Source organism: Scyliorhinus torazame, chromosome 8 (assembly GCF_047496885.1).
Source record: "Scyliorhinus torazame isolate Kashiwa2021f chromosome 8, sScyTor2.1, whole genome shotgun sequence".
NCBI lineage: Eukaryota > Metazoa > Chordata > Chondrichthyes > Carcharhiniformes > Scyliorhinidae > Scyliorhinus > Scyliorhinus torazame.
Window position 1 is genome coordinate 144,439,050 of NC_092714.1, and position 19,887 is coordinate 144,458,936.

At 48.1% G+C, this 19,887-nt stretch overlaps 1 protein-coding gene across 1 annotated transcript in view; it reads left to right on the forward strand.

Moving 5' to 3' along the window:
• Positions 1–35: 35 nt before the first annotated feature.
• The window catches only part of nufip1 (nuclear FMR1 interacting protein 1), a 70,663-nt gene continuing 50,811 nt past the window's right edge, over positions 36–19,887 (forward strand). The window contains exons 1-3 of the mRNA XM_072515533.1: positions 36–455; positions 8,842–8,927; positions 16,129–16,227. Of these exons, the coding sequence (XP_072371634.1) occupies positions 149–455; positions 8,842–8,927; positions 16,129–16,227 (492 nt within the window). The 5' untranslated portion in view covers positions 36–148. The remainder of the gene's footprint in view (positions 456–8,841; positions 8,928–16,128; positions 16,228–19,887) is intronic.

Here is a 19,887-nt window from a genome sequence, read left to right on the forward strand (position 1 = left end):
CCAATATCCTGGTCCTCCCAGTGATGCGCCCCCGCTCGGTGGGAAGATTGTGATCCACTTGAGCGGAGTGACGCGTAAAGGAAGCGCCAACACATGGCTGGAGTGTTGGCGCGACGGTAACTTTGAACAGCGAGGTCGCTCGGTCGGTATGAACCAGTACGGGTGTTACCCGCCGCCAGTTTTCGCCCCGCCGCCAACCTTTGTCCCGCCGCCAACTTTCGCCCCGCCGCCAACCTTCACCCCGCCACCAGCCTTCACTCCGCCACCAGCCTTCACTCCACCGCCAGCTTTCAATTCTCAGTTTCCGTTGCTGCGACCTCCAGTTTTCTTGCCGCCGCCACCGCCTGTGGCGTGGCAGCCGCCCCCCTGGAACGGGCCGGCGACGTGGGGAACGGGGGGCTCGCCGCATCACTCATCCTGGTTACAGGCCTGTCGCAACAACCGACAGTTTCAGGGTAAAATATGAATTTGAGTTATGTTTCGGTGGGAAGAAAGTTATTGAAAGAGATGTCTAGGAAACCTATCTCTGCTAGGGTGATCAACTCTTCCGTATAAGGAGTTGTCCCTCATCCCTCGAGGGGTACCTTTGATCCAGAATTCTGGAAAACGTGGAGGAGACTAGTTGCCCATCAGGAGGTGGTAAGCTGCCTTCTTGAACTGCTGGTACACTGACAATGGTGTTTGGGAGGGTGTTCCAGGATTTTGACCTAGAGCCAGTGAAGGGTGTCCAAGTCAAGGTGGTGAGTGACTTGGAGGGGAACCTTCAGGTGGCGGGGTTCCCAGGTTTGTGCTGCACTTGCCTTTCTAGATGGTAGTAGTTATGAGTTTGGAAGGTGTTGGCTAAGGAGTTGGTGAGTTACTGCAGTGCATTTTGTAGATGATGCCCACGGCTGCCACTTGATCGGTGGTGGAGGGTTTGAATGTTTGTGGAAGGGGGAGCAATCAAGTGGGCTACTTTGTCCTGGATGGTGTCGAACTTCTTGAGTGTTGGAGCTGCACTCATCCAGGTAAGTGGAGAGTATTACATTACACTCCTGACTTGTGCCTTGTAGATGGTGGCCAGTCCTTGGGGGAGGGATGGTGGTGTCAGGAGGTGAATTACTCACCGCAGGATTCCTAGCCTTTGACCAGCTCTGGTAGTCACAGTATTTATTTGGCTATCCTGATTTAGTTTCTGGTCTGGTATCCACCAGGATGTTGGTCGTAGGGGATTCAGCGTTGGTAATGCCATTGAATGTCAAGGGGTGATGGTTAGTTCTCTCTTGTAGATGATGGTAACTGTCTGAAAACTTGTGTTGTGCGAATGTTACTTGCCAATTGTCAGCCCAAGGATGGATATTATCCAGGTTTTGCTGCATTTGGACATGAACTGCTTAAGTATCTTGAGGCGTCGCAAATGGTGCTGAATATTGTGCAGTCATCTGTGAACATCCCCATTTCTGACCTTATGATGGAAGGAAGGTCATTGATAAAACAGCTGAAGATAGTTGGGCCTAGGGCACTATCCTGAGGAACTCCTGCAGTGATGCTCTGGAACTGAGATGATTGACCTCTGACCTCCAACCTCCATAAACATCTTCCTTCGTGCCAGGTATGACTTCAGCCAATGGAGGGTTTTCACCCTGATTCCCATTGACCCCAGCTTTGCAAGGGCTCCTTGATGTCATACCCGGTCAAATGCTGCCTAGATGTCCAGGGCAGTCACTCTTGCCTTGACTCTTGCATTCAGCTCTTTCGTCCATGTTTGAATCTAGACTGTAATGAGGTTGGGAGCTGAGTGACACTGCAGGCACGGTGGCACAGTTGTTAGCACTGGTGCTTCACCGTGCCAGAAACCCGTGTTCAATTTTGGCCTTGGGTGACTCGAGTTTGCGCACACTCCCCATGTCTACGTGGGTTTTCTCCGGGTGCTCCGGTTTCCTCCCACAGTCCAAAGATGTGCAGGTTTGGTGGATTGGCAAAGCTAAATTTTCCCTTGGTGTTCAAAGATGTGGGGTTATGGGGCTAGGGTGGGGATTGCGTCTAGTTAGGATGCTCTGTCAGCAGGTTGGTGCAGACTCGATGGGCCGAATGGCCTCCTTCTGCACTGTAGGAAATCTATGGAACCCAGACTGGACATCCATGAGCAGGTTATAGCTGAGTAAGTGCCGATTGATAGCGCTGTGGATGACCCCTTCCATCACTTTGCTGATGGTCAAGAGTAGACGAATGCGGCAGTAATTGGCTGGATTGGATTTGTCCTGTTTCTTGTGTACAGGACATAGAATGGCAATTTTCCACATTGGTAGCTGCCAGGGTTGTAACTGTTCTGGAACAGGTTGGCTAGGGGTGCAGCAAGTTCCGGAGCACGTCTTCAGGCCCATAGCCTTTGCAGCATCCAGTGCCTTCAACCATTTCTTGATATAAAACAAAAAAGAGTGGCTAAGGTAAATATTGGTCCTTTAGAGGATGAGAAGGGAGATTTAATAATGGGAGATGAGGAAATGGCTGAGGAACTGAACAGGTTTTTTGGGTCGGTCTTCTCAGTGGAAGACACAAATAACATGCCAGTGACTGATGGAAATGAGGCTATGACAGGTGAGGACCTTGAGAGGATTGTTATCACTAAGGAGGTAGTGATGGGCAAGCTAATGGGGCTAGAGGTAGACAAGTCTCCTGGCCCTTATGGAATGCATCCCAGAGTGCTAAAAGAGATGGCTAGGGAAATTGCAAATGCACGAGTGATAATTTACCAAAATTCACTAGAATCTGGGGTGGTCCTGGCGGATTGGAAATTAGCAAACGTGTTTAAAAAAGGAGGTAGGCAGAAAGCGGGTAATTATAGGTCAGTGAGTTTAACTTCGGTTGTAGGGAAGATGCTGGAATCTATCACCAAGGAAGAAATAGCGAGGCATCTGGGTGGAAATTGTCCCATTGGGCAGACGCAGCATGGGTTCATAAAGGGCAGGTCGTGCCTAACTAATTTAGTGGAATTTTTTGAGGACATTAACAGTGCGGTAGATAACGGGGAGCCAATGGATGTGGTATATCTGGATTTCCAGAAAGCCTTTGACAAGGTGCCACACAAAAGGTTGCTGCATAAGATAAAGATGCATGGCATTAAGGGGAAAGTAGGGGAAATGCATGGATAGAGGATTGGTTAATTAATAGAAAGCAAAGAGTGGGGATTAATGGGTGTTTCTCTGGTTGGCAATCAGTAGCTGATGGTGTCCCTCAGGGATCAGTGTTGGGCCCACAACTGTTCACAATTTACATAGATGATTTGGAGTTGGGGACCAAGGGCAATGTGTCCAAGTTTGCAGACGACACTAAGATAAGTGGTAAAGCAAAAAGTGCAGAGGATACTGGAAGTCTGCAGAGGGATTTGGACAGGCTAAGTGAATGGGCTAGGGTCTGGCAGATGGAATACAATGTTGACAAATGTGAGGTTATCCATTTTGGTAGGAATAACAGCAAAAGGGATTATTATTTAAATGATAAAATATTAAAACATGCTGCTTTGCAGAGAGACCTGGGTGTGCTAGTGCATGAGTCGCAAAAAGTTGGTTTACAGGTGCAACAGGTGATTAAGAAGGCAAATGGAATTTTGTCCTTCATTGCTAGAGGGATGGAGTTTAAGACTAGGGAGGTTATGCTGCAATTGTATAACGTGTTAGTGAGGCCACACCTGGAGTATTGTGTTCAGTTTTGGTCTCCTTACTTGAGAAAGGACCTACTGGCACTGGAGGGTGTGCAGAGGAGATTCACTAGGTTAATCCCAGAGCTGAAGGGGTTGGATTACGAGGAGAGGTTGGGTAGACTGGGACTGTACTCGTTGGAATTTAGAAGGATGAGGGGGGATCTTAGAGAAACATATAAGATGATGAAGGGAATAGATAGGATAGATGCGGGCAGGTTGTTTCCACTGGTGGGTGAAAGCAGAACTAGGGGGCGTAGCCTCAAAATAAGGGTAAGTAGATTTAGGACTGAGTTTAGGAGGAACTTCTTCACCCAAAGGGTTGTGAATCTATGGAATTCCTTGCCCAGTGAAGCAGTAGAGGCTCCTTCATTAAATGTTTTTAAGATAAATATAGATAGTTTTTTGAAGAATAAAGGGATTAAGGGTTATGGTGTTCGGGCCAGAAAGTGGAGCTGAGTCCACAAAAGATCAGCCATGATCTCATTGAATGGTGGAGCAGGCTCGAGGGGCCAGATGGCCTGCTCCTAGTTCTTATGTTCTTCTATGTGGCTGGTTTAGCACAGTGGGCTAAACAGCTGGCTTGCAAGGCAGCAGCGCGGGTTCCAATTCCCATACCGTCCTGTCCGAACAGGCGCCGGAATGTGGCGACTAGGGCTTTTCACAGTAACTTCACTGAAGCCTACTTGTGACAATAAGCGATTATTATTATTATTATTATTATTATTATTATTATTATTATTATTATATCACGTGGAGTGAATCAAATTGGCTGAAGATTGACATCTATGATCCGAAGGCAGCCCAATTGGATCATTCACTCAGCACTTCTGGCTGAAGATTGTTGCGAATGCTTCTGCCTTGCCTTCTGCACTGTATGTGCTGGGCTCTTCCATCATTGAGGATGAGGATATTTGTGGAGCCTCCTGCTCCAGTGAGTTGTTTAATTGTCCACCACCATTCATGACTGGATGTGACAGGACTGCAGAGCTTAGATCTGATCCGTCGATTGTGAAATCGCTTGTGTCTGTCTATTACTTGCTACTTTTGTTGTTTGGCATGCAAGTAGTCCTGTGTTGGAGCTTCACCTGATTGACGCCTCACTTTTAGGTATGCCTGGTGCTGCTCCTGGCATGCACTCTTCATTGAACCAGGGATGAACCCCTGGCTTTGTGGTAATGGTAGAGTGGGGGATATGCCAGGCCGTGAGGTTACAGATTGTGGTTGAGTACAATTCTGCTACTGATGATGGCTCACAGCTCCTCATGGATGCCCAGTAAGGAGCTGCTAGATCTGTTCTGAATCTGTCCCAATTGACATGATGGAGGGTATTCCCAATGTGAAGGCCGGAATGTGCCTCCACTAGGACTAACGGTGGTCGCTCCTACCGATACTGTCTTGGACAGATGCATCTGGCAGGCAGGTTGGTGAGGATGAGGTCAAGTATGTTTTTCCCTCATGTTGGTTCCCTTGCCACCTGCTGCAGTCCCAGTCTAGCAGCTATGTCCTTTAGGATCCTGCCATCTCGGTCTGTGGTGATACTATTGAGCCATTCTTGGTGATGGGCATTGAAATTCCAAACCCAGAGTACATTCTGTGCCGTTGCCATCCTCAGTATGCATCCTCGTTGCTTCCTCCCAAGTGGTGTTCAACATGGAGGAGTCCCGATTCGTCAGTGGACGGTATGTGGGTATCAGCTGGATGTTTCCTTGCTCATGTTTGATCTGCAGCCATGAGACGGTCCAGAGTTGATGTTGAGTACTTCCAGGGCAACTCCCTCCTGCTTTCTGGGACATGATATGTAATATATATGATTCAGTGAGTATGACCATATCAGGCTGTTGCTTGACTAGTCTGTAGGACAACTCACCCAATTATGGCAAAACCCCCCCCCCATGTTAGTAAGGAGGACTTTGCAGTCGGCAGGGCTTGGTTTGCCGATATTGTTTCTGGTGCATAGGTCGATGCCGGGTGGCCGTCCAATTTCATTCCTTTGTATTTTAGTTCTAGTGGTTGAATACAGCTGAGTGGCTTGCTCGGCCATTTCAGAGGGCATTTTAAGAGCCAACCTAATTTCTGTGGGCTGGACTAGGTAAGGATGGCAGAATTTCTTCTGTCAGTGGCAGCACGGTGGCGCAGTGGAGAGCGCTGAGGACACGGGTTCAATCCTGGCCCCGGTCACGTGTCCGTGTGGAGTTTGCACATTCTCCCTGTGTCCCCGTGGATCTCACCCCCACAACCAAAAAGGTGTGTGGGGGAGGTGGATTGGCTACACTAATTGCCCCTTAATTGGAAAAAAAGATTTGGTGCTCTAAATTTATATATTTTTTAAATTCCATCCATAAAGGGCATTAGTGAGCCAGATGGGTTTTTACAGTAATTGACAATGATCATCAATAGACCTTTAATTCCAGATATTTTATTGAGTTTCAATTCCAACATCTGCCGCGTTGGGATTCAAATCAAAACCAACGGATTTCACTGGGTCTCTGAATTACTAGTTCAGCGACAATGCCACTGTGTCATCACCTCCCGTCTAGGCTATATGTGACTCCAAGCTCACAGCATTGTGGATGACACCAAGTTGTCCTCTGAAATTACCTAGCAGGCCATTCAGTTGTATTCAGGGAGGCTCACCAGCATCTCTAGGCCAATTAGGGACGGCCAGTTAATGCTGACTTCCTGTTGATGAATAAAAAGACTTTTGTACAGGTTGATGCCTAACGAGGCACTCCCATCAAAAGATTCTTGCACCTGTTTGCTTAACCCTTAGCTCTCTGGACCACTCTCAACAACCCTGCAAACCGATGACAGCATCAGTTCCTGATGACACACCTCACATTTGAGTGCAAACCTCACTGACTGCAATCCCTTAACTGACCCGAGGGGTGAAGTTCCAGGTTGCAACCTTCCACGGAAAACCTGGACAACCTTCAACCGCTTAAGGACAGGCCAGGACCGATGTAGCCACTCGCTCCACAAACAACATGAGGGACAAATTATGATCAGGCCATCCAAGTCAGACTATTGTCTACAAGCTGAACATCTGTACTGATATCCATTCCTGGTTGCACCAAATCCACTTGGTGCTGTGAGGCAGTAGTGCTAACCACTGTGCCGCCTGTAATATTTCCCCCATCATACTTTACGAGGGTGGTATGCTGGCACAGTGGTTAGCAGTGCTGCCTTGCGGCGCCGAGGACCCAGGTTCAATTCCGGTGCCGGGTCACTGTCCGTGTGGAGTTTGCACATTCTCCCCGTGTCTGCGTGGGTCTCGCCCCCACAACCCAAAGATGTGCAGGGTAAGTGAATTGGCCACGCTAAATTGCCCCTTAATTGGAAAAAAAGAGTTTGGTACTTTAAATTTATTTTTAAAAGTACTTTATTGGTAATGTCCTGAGTGCAACATCATGCACCCTTTAATGTATATGGGGCTGGTTTACACACTGGGCTAAACAGCTGGTTTTTAAAGCAGACCAAGGCAGGCCAGCAGCAGGGGTTCAATTCCTGTACCAGCCTACCCGAATAGGCGCCTGAACGTGGCAACTAGGGGCTTTTTACAGTAACTTCATTGAAGCCTACTTGTGACAAGCGATTTTCATTTTTCATTTCACTTATTGCAAGCAGCACTGCAGAAGCTCTCAGTAAGACTCATACGGACTCAAAGTATTAACTCTGTTTCTCTCTCCAAAGATGCCGCAGTTGTTCCAGCGTTCTCTGTAATTTCTAATTTCTAGCACCGCAGTATTTTTTGATATTATCACTGAAGCTCTACTGTTATAAAATATATATCTTGTGTATGGAGGGTGATTCTTTCATGTGAACTCCTGTCACTTTCCCTGTTTCTCATTTCCAATTAACTCTGAGAAATGCCACAGATCTGTGCACATCTCTTTCCAATTATGTTTCTTTGAAAATAAATTTCTTCCTTGTGATATATTGGATGTGGTCAATGTGTTTGACGAGATTGGAATGATGTGAAGGGGAAGTAAACAAACTATCTATAGAACGCTATCAAACCAAACAGGAGTGTCCAAGCATTTGTCACTTGGTTTAATTATATTATGGTTTTCATGGCATAGCCCAAGTCTGGCAGTTATATAATAATAATCTTTATTGTCACTGGCAGGCTTACATTGACACTGCAATGAAGTTACTGTGAAAAGCCCCTAGTCGCCACATTCTGGCACCTGTTCGGGTACACTGAGGGAGAATTCAGAATGTCCAATTCACCTAACCTGCACATCTTTGGACTGTGGGAGGAAACCGGAGCACCCGGAGGAAACCCATGCAGACACGGGGAGAACGTGCAGACTCCCCACAGACAGTGACCCAAGTCGAGAATCGAACCTGGGACCCTGGCACTGAAGCAACAGTGCTACCACTGTGCTACCGTGCATATCTGCACTGTTTCAAATCGCCATGTGTTCAGAGAATATGTACATGGACACCATTTGAATTGTCCGAAAAATCTTTAATCCAAGATCAGTGGCACAGTGGTTAGGACTGCTGCCTCACCGTGCCAGGGACCTGGGTTCAATTCCAACTTTGGGTCACTGTCTGTGTGTAGTTTGCACTTTCTCCCCATGTCTGCGTGGGTTTCCTCCCACAGTCCAAAGGTGTGCAGGTTAGGTGGATTGCCATGCTAAATTACCCCTTTGTGTCCAAAGATGTGTGGATTTATGGGATTATGGGGATAGGGCTGAGGAGTGAAACTCAATGGGCCGAATGGCGTCCTGCACAGTAGGAGTTCTAAGGTTCTAATTTTCTCAGATAATACTCCAGGGTGCAAATTTTGGCTTCGCAACGAGTGTAAATATTCTATCTAAAGGTACGGATGATTGACAGCTCTGCCCTGCATGTGCAGAAATGATAAAACATTAAGTAAACAACACTGTTAAGTCATGATATCCCTCCTCGTCTTTTGTGTACGAGAGACCTATTTAAAGATTCCGAGTAGATTTGATTGAATCTCCAACAATAAGTTTGTGTATTCTACTCTGGGTGCAGTTGATCCTATTGACCAACCTCCTTTATTGAATAATCAGTTATCATTGTTGGCTGTTGACTTGAGTTTTGGATTTATTTAAGCTGTTTTAATGCCTGTATAGGGGACTAACTATTTTTCTTTCCACTCTTTGACCCCCATCCCTGTCCCATCCCAGGTAACCATGACCAGAAGTGGCCAAACCAGCAAGCTTCAACCCAGTGGTCTCCAAACACCAACCAATATGATTCCAGAAAACACAAGGTAATGTTGATATCCCACATTTCAACTCTGCTATTTTCTGAAGCATGTTTGGGCAGTGTTGAGGGGAAATTTTACAGCAATTTGACGACAGTGTACTTCATGCTCACGAGACACCAGACAAAGACTCTTGAAGTTATGAACAAGGCCTATTTTACAGCTACAGCTGGGCTGATGAGGTTCCAAGCTGGCACGCCAGAGAGCCTTGATTCAAAGATTGTACAGACAGATATACTTCAGATTCAGTTACAAGAAATTAGCATATACCAACCGTTTGTTACGAGTTATCTATGTCCACTCATGACTATCGATTAGGTTTACATCATGCATAGTATATGAGAACAATTAACCAATTAACAACAAGTGTACGCTTGCTTAATTATAATATCCAATCAGTGCAAAGACCTATTTATGGGTTTTTTTAACGGCATTTTATTCAAACTTGTATGAAAGTAGGTTACAGCAAATAAACACCCCAGGAAACATTCTTCCCAACAATCAACTATACAGTTTGTGCAGATTTTCCTCCTTTTTCACGCCCCCCCAAACCCCCCCCCCCCCCCCCCCACCCCCCAAAACCCCTCTGCGACGAACAGCTCCTCAAACACGGTCACAAATATCCCCCACCTTTTCTCAAACTCCCCTGCTGAGCCCCATAACTCGTACTTTATCTTCTCTAACCGCAGGAAGTCCTACAGGTCACCCAACCATGCTGCTACCCCCGGTAGCGATGCCGACCGCCACTCCCGCAAACTTTGTTGCCGTGCAATCAGAGAGGCAAAGGCCAAGACATCGGCCTTCCTCCTCTCCATAAACTCCGGCTTCTCTGAAACCCCAAATATTGCCACTAAAGGGTCCGGGTCCACTCCCTCCTCCACTATCCTGGCTAAGACCGCGAACACTCCCGCCCAGAATCGTCCCAATTTTTCACAACCCCAAAACATGTGCGCATGATTCACTGGCCCCTGCCCACACCTCTCACACTCATCTGCTACCCCCTGAAAGAACCCACTCATGTCTCCATTCCCAACTCCGCTTCCCATTTCTCCTTGATCTTCATCACCCGCTCGCCTCCCTGCTCCCCCAGCCACTTATATATATCCCCAATTCTTCCCTCCCCTTCCACATCCGGAAGCTCCAGCAGGGTGTATCCCGGCAATCTAGGGAACCCCTTCCAGATCTTTTGTGCAAAGTCCCTAACCTGTAGATACCTGAACTCACTTCCCCTCGGCAGCTCTACACTCTCCCTTAGCTCCTCCAGACTGGAGAACCCTTCCTCCAAATACAAATCCCTCACCTTGACCAGCCCCACTTTCCTCCACCACCTGTATACACTATCCATCCCCCGGCTCAAACCCATGATTCTCACACAGCGGCGTTAGCACCGACATCCCTTCCACCCTAAAATGCCTCCTCAGCTGATTCCATATCTTCACCGTGGACTGCACCACTGGGCTCCCTGAATACCTACTCTGAGCAATTGGCAATGCTGCCGTCACCATAGCCCTCAAACTAGACCCCGTACAAGATTCCTCCTCCATCCTAACCCACTCTACCCCTTCTCCTTCCCACCACCGCCGCACCTTGTCCACATTCGCCGCCCAATAATAATGAAGCAATTTTGGCAACGCCAACCCCCCCCCTGCTGCCTCTGCCTCTGTAGCAGGGTCCTCCCCACCCTTGCCACCTTCCCCGCCCATACAAAGTCAGAGATGATTGCGTCCACTTTCCGAAAAAAGGCCTTTGGTATAAAGATCGGGAGAGCCTGAAAGATAAACAAGAACCTCGGCAGAATATTCATTTTCACCACTTGGACCCTCCCAGTCAACGTGCAGTGTATCCCACATCTTACGATCCTCCCTGGCCTCCTCCACCAGCTTCGTTAGTTCCACTTATGGAGCCCTGTCCATTCCGCTACCTGAATCCCCAAGTACCTAAACCTATCCCTCGCTACCGTAAATGGCATCCCCCCTAAATTAGCCCGCTGTGCCAACTCATTCACCGGGAATACTTGGCTTTTCCCTACATTCAGCTTGTATCCTGAGACCCTCTAAACCTCCCCAACAGGCCCATAATCCTTCCCATACTCCCAACGGATCCGAAACATACAGCAAGAGGTCATCGGCATAGAGCGACAACTGATGCTTCCTCTGTCCTCTCATTATCCCCTGCCACTCTGCCGACCCCCTGAGAGCCATCGCCAATGGTTCTATGGCCAGCGCAAACAGCAACGGCGACAGTGGGCACCCCTGCCTCGTACCCCTGTGTAAGTCAAAGCTTCGTGAGCTCGCATCATTCGTCCTCACCTTCGCTCTTGGTGCCACATACAGCAACCGCACCCATGCCACAAATCACGGCCCAAACCCAAACTTTCCCAAAACTTCGAACAAGTACCGCCACTCCACCGATCAAATGCTTTCTCCGCGTCCATGGACACCACCACCTCTGGTACCAGAGCTCTCGATGGATTCATCACCACATTCAGCAGCCGTCTTATATTACTCGCGAGCAGCCTGCCCTTCGAAGCCTGTTTGATCTTCTGTAACCACCCCCAGGACACAATCCTCCATCCTCCCCGCCAACAACTTAGCCAATACTTTCACATCCGTGTTCAATAGTGATATGGGTCTATACGACCCACATTCCACCGGATCCTTCCCTTTTTTGGGGATTAGTGCGATTACTGCCTGCTTCATCGTCTCCGGCAACTCCCCCTTCTCCAGTGCTTCATTAAACGCCCCCAACAGATGTGGTGCCAGGTCCGCCGCAAATTCCTTATAAAATTCTGCCGGATACCCATCTGGCCCAGGGGTCTTCCCCGACTTCATACCCCTGATACTATCCAGCACCTCCCTCAGCCCCAGGGGCTCCTCCAACGCCTGCCTCTTTGCTTCCTCCACCTGGGGAAATTCCAGCTCGTCCAGAAACCACCCCATGTCCCCCTCCTCTCCTCCTGGGCCTGCCTCATAAAGTCCCTGGTAATACTCTCTAAATACCTCATTTATCTTCCCTGGCTCTGACACCACATCCCCAGACCCGGTCCGGATCTTCAATATTTCCCTGGACACAGCCTGCCTCCGCAGCTGGTGCGCCAGCATGCGGCTCGTCTTCTCCCCATACTCGTATTGCACCCCTCTTGCCCCAAGCAGTTGCCCTACCGCCCTCCCCATTGTCAGCCTGTCAAATTGCCCCTGCAACTTTTTCCTTCTCGCCAATCCCTCCACAGTGGGATGAACCGTAAATGAGAGAATTTTTCCCCGGACCACTGCCTTCAGTGCTTCCCAGAAAATGCCCGCCGACACATCCCCATTCTGATTGAACTCCACATAATCCCTAATCGCCAACCGCACCTTATCACAAAAACCTCCATCCGCCAACTATCCCGAGTCAAACCTCCACCCCGGCCTCTGCTCTCGTGCTGTACTGAACCGAATATCCAGCCGGTGGTGTGCATGGTCCGAGATAACTATCCCCGCATACTCTGGCCCCTCCACCCCAACCAAAATCTCCCGACTCGAATACACCTTATAGACGAGTGAAAAGGAATACTCCCTTCCCCCTGGGTTCTGAAAGCGCCATGGATCCACCATACCCATCCTCTCCATAAACCCCCCCAGATCCCTTGCCATTCGTACCCTACCCATCGACCTGGGGCTCGATCTATCCGTCCTCGACTCCAGGGCACAGTTAAAATCTCCTTCCATGATCAACTGGTACGTGGCCAAATCCGGGATTGCTGTCAGCAACCCCCTCATAAAACCCACATCATCCCAATTTGGGGCATACACATTTACCAACACTACCGGTGCCCCTTCCAATACCCCACTCACAATCACATATCTCCCACCTGGATCCCTCACCTCCTTCGCACTCACAAATCCCATTTTTTTGCTCATTAAAATTGCCACACCCCTTGATTTCAAATCAAACCCCGAGTGAAAAACCTGCTCGACTCACCCCTTTCTTCACCTAACCTGGTCCTTCACACGGAGGTGTGTCTCCTGTAAAAAGACAAACCCCGCTTTCAAGCTCCTGAGGTGCGCGAACACCAGCGACCTTTTAACCGGCACATTCAGTCCCCGGACGTTCCACGTTACCAACCTTACCGGAGGCTTGCGCCTTCAATCCCCTCTACCGTTTGTCATCTTCCCCACTTAACTCCTGCCCCTTTAATTCCACTCTGTACCTAGCCCATCCCAGATGGCCCCTTTCTTCGCCCTTGACCATGTCATCCCTCACCCCCTGCCGCGTCGCAGAAACACCCTCCCCGCTTTTCCTCTTCCTCCTCCCCCCCCCCACTTCACGTTTCCTTCCCGCTTCCCCCCCCCTCTCCCCGGCCACCCCTCTTGGACTTCTCCCCCACCACCTCACTTCCGTTCACCAGCATAACCTGCTAGCGCGGCTGCCCCTGCCCAAAGGCACATCCTAATAACCCCCCCCCACCACTCAGCTCAAAGAAGTAGGCCTCCTGCTGGCCTTACCCTCCCCCACCCAAACAAGGACTTCTCCTGAACTCCAGGTAGCCTTCTCCAAAGCAAACAAACAGATGTTAAACACAAACAGTCCCATAAAACAGGAGGGGTATGGGAACATCCATCCCCACACAACTTTTCACCCCTACAATTCCTTACAATCTCAACATTGAGCTAAACCACCACCCCCCCCCCCCCCCCCCCACCACCCCCCCCACAAAGAAAGGCGAAAATCCCCCAATCCCTACCTACACCCATTTCAAGCATGCTCCCGACTATTACATAGTGCCAGCATCCCGGTTCCCAAGCATTGTCCACTCAGTTCTTCCCCAGTTTATGCTCCTTAATGAAGTCTTCAGCCGCTTCTGGGGTCTCAAAATAATACTCCCGGCCTCCGAACGTCACCCATAATTTCACCGGGTAGAGCACCCCAAACCTGATCTGCTGCTGGTACAGCACCGCCTTGGCCTTGTTGAAACCTGCCTGCCGTTTTGCCAACTTGCCTGTGATGTCCTGATGAATCTGGATGATATTTCCCTCCTAGTCGCAGCTACGCTTCTCCCTGGACCACCGTAGAATTTTCTCTTTTTCCACAAATTTATGGAGTCTCACCATGTCCACCCATGGCGGCTCCCCAGCTCTAGTCTTTTGTCTCAGAGACCTATGCGCTCGGTCCACTCCAGGTGCCTTATCTAGCAGCCCTTCTGCCACGTCCCGCCAGCATCCTCGAGACGTACCTCGTGGCACTCACACCTTCCACTCCTCCAGGCAGGCCCACTATTCGCAGGTTCTGCCTTCTCGAGGGATTCTCCTGCTCTTCCACCTTTTCCCTCAGCGATTTACAAAGGTCTCCTCGGAGCCCCACCTCCACCTCCAGAGCCACCACACGATCGCTGTGTCCGAGATCACTCCTTCAATCTCCCGAGTCTGTGACCCCTGCACCTCCAAATACCTCTCCATCCGCTCCAAAGTACTCTTCAGGGGTGCCCCAGCTTCTGCAATGGCCTTTGCATGATCCTCATGCATTTCTTTCCTCTGTTTATGGAATTCCTCCTTGATAAAAGTCAGCAGTTCCTGTACCTGGGGCCTTACAGCTTGCCCCTCCCCCGCCTGCATGATGGAAGAGACTGTCTGTGAAGCACAAGACTGTTTCAACTTTCCAGCCAAACCTCTCACTGTTTTCTGCCGGGTCCGGTGATCAGAAGACATACCATTCCAGGGGTAAACTACTCTAATATTCACGTATGCCTTTTCATCAAAATTCCACCTGGATCTGGGTAAAAAGAGCCCTTTTCTGTGACTTTGAACAGGAACAGCCCTGTATGTGACCAATCACTCCATGGTCACAAGCGGAAGTTGACATATGTCTGTTATCTTACAATTGTTTATATTGGTGATCCGTTATCTGGCTTGTGCCCAGCAATCACCCTCACTGTCGAGATTCCTTGCTGTTTAATGGCTCTTCTTGATGTATGGATGCTACAATAGACAAACAGCTCCACTTCCCCTTCGAATATTGCCACAGGATCGTGTACATGTATCAGAACAGGGAACTGGATCATGGATTAACATCTGCAAGATTGTATCTGTGACAGTGCAGCAGTCTTAGGCCTTCACTGAGGTGTTAGTTCTTTGCTTAAGTGGGGCCTTAAAGTCCAACTGAGATAAGCGACCATCACCAACTGAATCAAGCTGACATCACTCCACGTGAGTTGCTTTCAGTATCACGGGGAGATTTGCCGTGCTTCCTGGTGGTCAGCTGAGGAGCAAAATTAGCAGCAGCCTGAAGATAAAAAAGGGGGAGACTAAATCTGGTCGTCTTCCCCATACGGCCGTTTTAGCGTGTTATGTACAGTACACACAATATCTTTGCTCAGATTTATTATCGTGCTCAAGATTCAGTATTCTGTAATTTTATTTTGCATTGGCTGGTTAATTATCCAGTAATTAATAATGATTTTCTTAATCATGTCCACATGTTCTGGTCATGCCCGGCACTGGATGGGTTCTGGAGGGGTTTCGCGAGGACTATGTCCACGGTGGTGAAAGCCCAGGTCAAGCCGAGTTGGGGGTTGGCACTATTTGGGGTAACGGACGAGCCGGGAGTGCAGGAGGCGAAAGAGGCCGGTATTCTGGCCTTTGCGTCCCTGGTAGCCCGGCGGAGGATCTTGCTACTATGGAAGGACGCAAAGCCCTCCAGTGTGGAAGCCTGGATAAATGACATGGCAGGGTTCATTAAGCTGGAGAGGATAAAGTTTGCCTTGAGAGGGTCTGTGCAGGGGTTCTTCAGGCAGTGGCAATCGTTCCTAGACTATCTCGCGGAGCGCTAGGAGGAGGTCAGCAGCAGCAGCAACCCAGGGGGGGGGGGGGGGGGGAGTCTCATTTGGGGGGGTTTCCCCAAGGGTACTTTTGAATGTTATATGGGGGGTTAATATATGCGGGAGAAACCCAATGTATAAGTAGTTTATTATTTTCGATTGTGGTGTTTGTGTTCTTCTTTTCGTTATGGGGGGGGGGGGTTTGTTTGTTAAAAATTTTGTTGGAAAAATTTGAATAAAAATATTAAAACAAAACAAAAAAAATAATGATTTTCTTCACCCAATTGTGGGGGATTAACATGAATCATGAGGTTGAGCCTAGAAGTGCTATGCGGCGGTTTACAGTCGCCCTTCCTGTAATGTGGAGTGAGGCACTGAACTAATATATTTTTCTGATTTGATTTCCAATGGCAGAAAATGAAAAAAATAGTGTACACTCACTACTGCGACACCTGTGATCGTGGCTTCAAAAAACAGGAGAAATACAATGAGCATTTGTCTCAGCACATCCAGGTGAGAGGGTCTCCGGTTGGGGCAAGCATGGGGGTTTTGTCCGAATTACTTCCTAAGACGAGCTGCACCCACCTGAACCAAAAGCGTTAAAAGCATGTCAGTGTTCAATTTCCCCTGTTTAGATTCTGGTGCAGGGCAGTGAGCTGGATACTGGTCTTTGCCCTTTGGGGACCTGAGTGCACATCCAGCCCAGGCTGATGGGATGAAACTATCCTCTGCCTGCTGGCCTTTGGGTAACTTCAATTGAGATGTAAGTGTACACATACTGAGTGCATACAATTAGCATCTGGTGCAAAATAGGGATATTGTCTTTCAGATATGCTTCAGCGTCGTTGGTGTGGAAATTAAGGGGAAGATGCGACACTCGTGCAGAAAGAGAGAGCTTTTCTGCAATTGGGGTTGAACAGCAGTTTTGACCTGGCCTGCAGAATGCTTCACTCTGTATCTGGCTGTTTAATCCTTTGCATCGGGACTTGACTCTTGACTGAATGCCGGAAATGTGAAAACTTCACTTGGTTAACATAAATTCTTGGCATGTACCGCCCCCCAAGGGACAGAACGTACAGTTTGGGGAGGGCTGGAAGAAAGATTAATGCTGATTTGTAGAATCTTGAAACTGATAGCAGATTGCAAAGTTCAGTGACAGAATAGTTACACAAATTGCTCTTTGTTGCACTGTAACAAATTTTCTCGGTAATTATTCTGACCAGTCCAAATCTGCCTGGACAAATCCATCAATTTGTGCAACTATTCCTTTACTGAATTTTGCAACCTACTGTCAGTTTCAAGATTCCACCATTCAGCAGAAATATTTCTTCCAGCCCTCCCTAAATTGTACGTTTTGTCCCTTGGGGGGAGGTACATGCCTTGAATTTGTTAACCTGCTTCTGCTGTATTCCCAGTTTCACTATTTGATTGAGAGCCTTCAACAGGATTCTCATAATGTCCAAAGTGAATTAGATTGAACTGTCCAGCGCTAAGCAGTCCGCTTGATCTGCATCACATCCACTACCCTAAACCTGCACTTCTCTACCAGCAGTGCACACTGGCTGTAGTGTGTATTTTCTACAATATGCACTGCAGCAATTTGTCAAGACTCATTCGAAAAAGCACCCAAACCCGCAACATCCAGGCCTAAGAACAAGGGCAGAGGGCTCATGGGCACACCACCACTTGCAAAGACCCTCTGAGTCACTTCCTAACATGCATATATAGCATCATTACTTCTTTGTCCCTGAGTTAAAATCTGCAAACTCCCTCTCTAAAAGCACTTGGAGTATTACTACCCAATGGACTACAGTGGTTCAAGAAAGTGGTGTACCATTATTCTCACGAGAGCAGTTAGGGTTGGGTAATAAACGCTGACCGTCTCAATGATGCTCACATCCGATAAATACATTTTTTTAAATGGAGGCACTGCACGTTTTATCTTTTAGTTGTGAATGTTGTAACAAAATGTGAGTGCACAGATTGAAGACAATGAAGCTATTTGGGGGCAGGCGAGTCCAGCTGCTGTGTATCAGACTTTCCCTAAAAGTGCTTCTACGGTCTGTTTATTTGTGTTAAAATGCAGACTATATTTCATAGTGAGGTCTCCAAAATCTGTCCCATTCACTTTTCTCATTTCCATCTGGACAGTCAAATATTTTAAATAGGATTCCGGCTGAGGCCATCAGTAGCCTCTTTTCCCCAGATCATGCCACCTAAACGCTTTTTGTTTAATCTCTACAAATTTCACGAGGCTCTGAGAAGGGTGAATGCATCCTCTTAGCCTAGGCTTAGCCTCATCCAATTTACAATAGTTCACAGGACGCATATGACGGTGGCCAGAATGAGCAGGTTTTTTGAGGGGGTGGAGGATAGGTGAGGGCCGTGGGTGGGGGGGGGGCGACACGAACCATGTCCGCATGTTTTGGGCTTGTCCAAAGCTGGAGGGATTCTGGCGGAGGTTGGCTGATGTGATGTCTGAGCTGCTGAGACTGAAGGTGGTCCCAAGTCCAGAAGTGGCAATTTTTGGAGTGTTGGAAGACCCATCAGTCCAGGGGCTGAGAGAGGCTGATGTTTTGGCCGTTGCCTCTTTGGTATACCCGGAGACGGATCTTGTTGGGATGCTGGGACTCTGGGCCGCCGAACCCGGGGGTGTGGGTTAGCGACCTCGCGGAATTCCTTAGGTTCGAAAAAATCAAGTTCGCCTTGAGAGGATCTGTGGAGGGGTTTGCCTGGAGATGGAAACCATTTATTGATTTCTGCCAGGATAGTTAGGTCGGAAGGGAGGGGGGGAACCTTGGAGTTAAAAAAGAAGGCAGAGGATGGAGGGTAACAGCAGGGAGGGTGGGGCGCGGGGGTGTTGGTTATTCATTTGTTATGAGATTTCCTGTTTGTTCTCTTTGGTTTTGGTTGTGTTTGATGTATGTATAAAATGCCTTAATAAAAACATTTGTAAAAAAAATAATAATCTCTACAAATTTCTACGTCACTTAAAGAGAGGCAGACAACCAGAGAGGTGTGGGGAGAGAATTCGAGAGTTTTAAGCCTCAGCACATGAAAGCACGGTCACTAATGGTGGGGCGACCAAAATCGGGATGCTCAAGAGGCCAGAAGAGCTGGAGGGGTTTACAGAGATGGGGAGGGGCGAGCCCATGGACCGATTTGAAAACCAGGATGAGAATTTTAAAAGCAATATTTGAACTAATGCACGTCAGAAAGCATAGAGTGTTTGATGAATGGGAGTTTGTGCAAGTAAAGTCATGGACAGCAGGGATTTGGATGACCCTCCAGTTTACGGAAGATAGAATGTGGGAGACCCACCAGGGACATGTTGGAATTGTCAAGTCTAAAGGTACCAAAGGTGTGAGTGTGGTTTTTAGCAGCAGATGAATTGAGGTACGGACAGAACTACGGAGATAAAACTGGTCTACAAATATGTCTGCCTTCCATAACGGCACCATTGTCTCGATGACCGGGGAATTAACCCACACCTGTGGATTTCTATGTAATTTAAGTCAAAAGCATTTAGGTTGCATGATCTGGTGACAAGGCTTTTAATGGCATCAGATGGAATCCTATTTAAAATATTTGACTATCCAGATGGAAATGAGAAAAGTGAATGAAGCAGATTTTGGTGACCTCATTGTATGAAATGAAGCTGCATTTTAACACAAATAAACAGACCGTGGAAGCACTTTAAGGCAAAGTCTGATACACAGCAGCTGGGCCAGTCTGCCCCCAAATAGCCTGATTTGTCTCTAACTCGTGTGCTTACATTTTGCTATAACATTCCCCCTTGGCCAAGCTTTTGTTTATCTTCGTTAATATCTTTATGTGCCTTGCTGTCAAATTTTGTTTTATAATTCCATTGAGAAACGCCTTGGATGTTTTATTACGTTCAAGACACAGTATAAATATTTGTCGCTGCTGACAGGCAGCAATTCATGTATGCCCGGTGTGGGGCCTATACTTCAACATGCCAATTAAAATAACAAACCGGCTGCACAAGCACAGATCCAGAAATTCCCACTAGGAATGGACTCTATTGTGCTGATTTTTGCCATTTAAAAGGACCAGTGAGAGGGTAGACCGGCAGGTGTTAAAGAGGAATTTTATCTTTTGAGGTTATGAGACTAGGTTTTGTAGTTGTTGGTGTTTTCTTTTTTCCAGAGA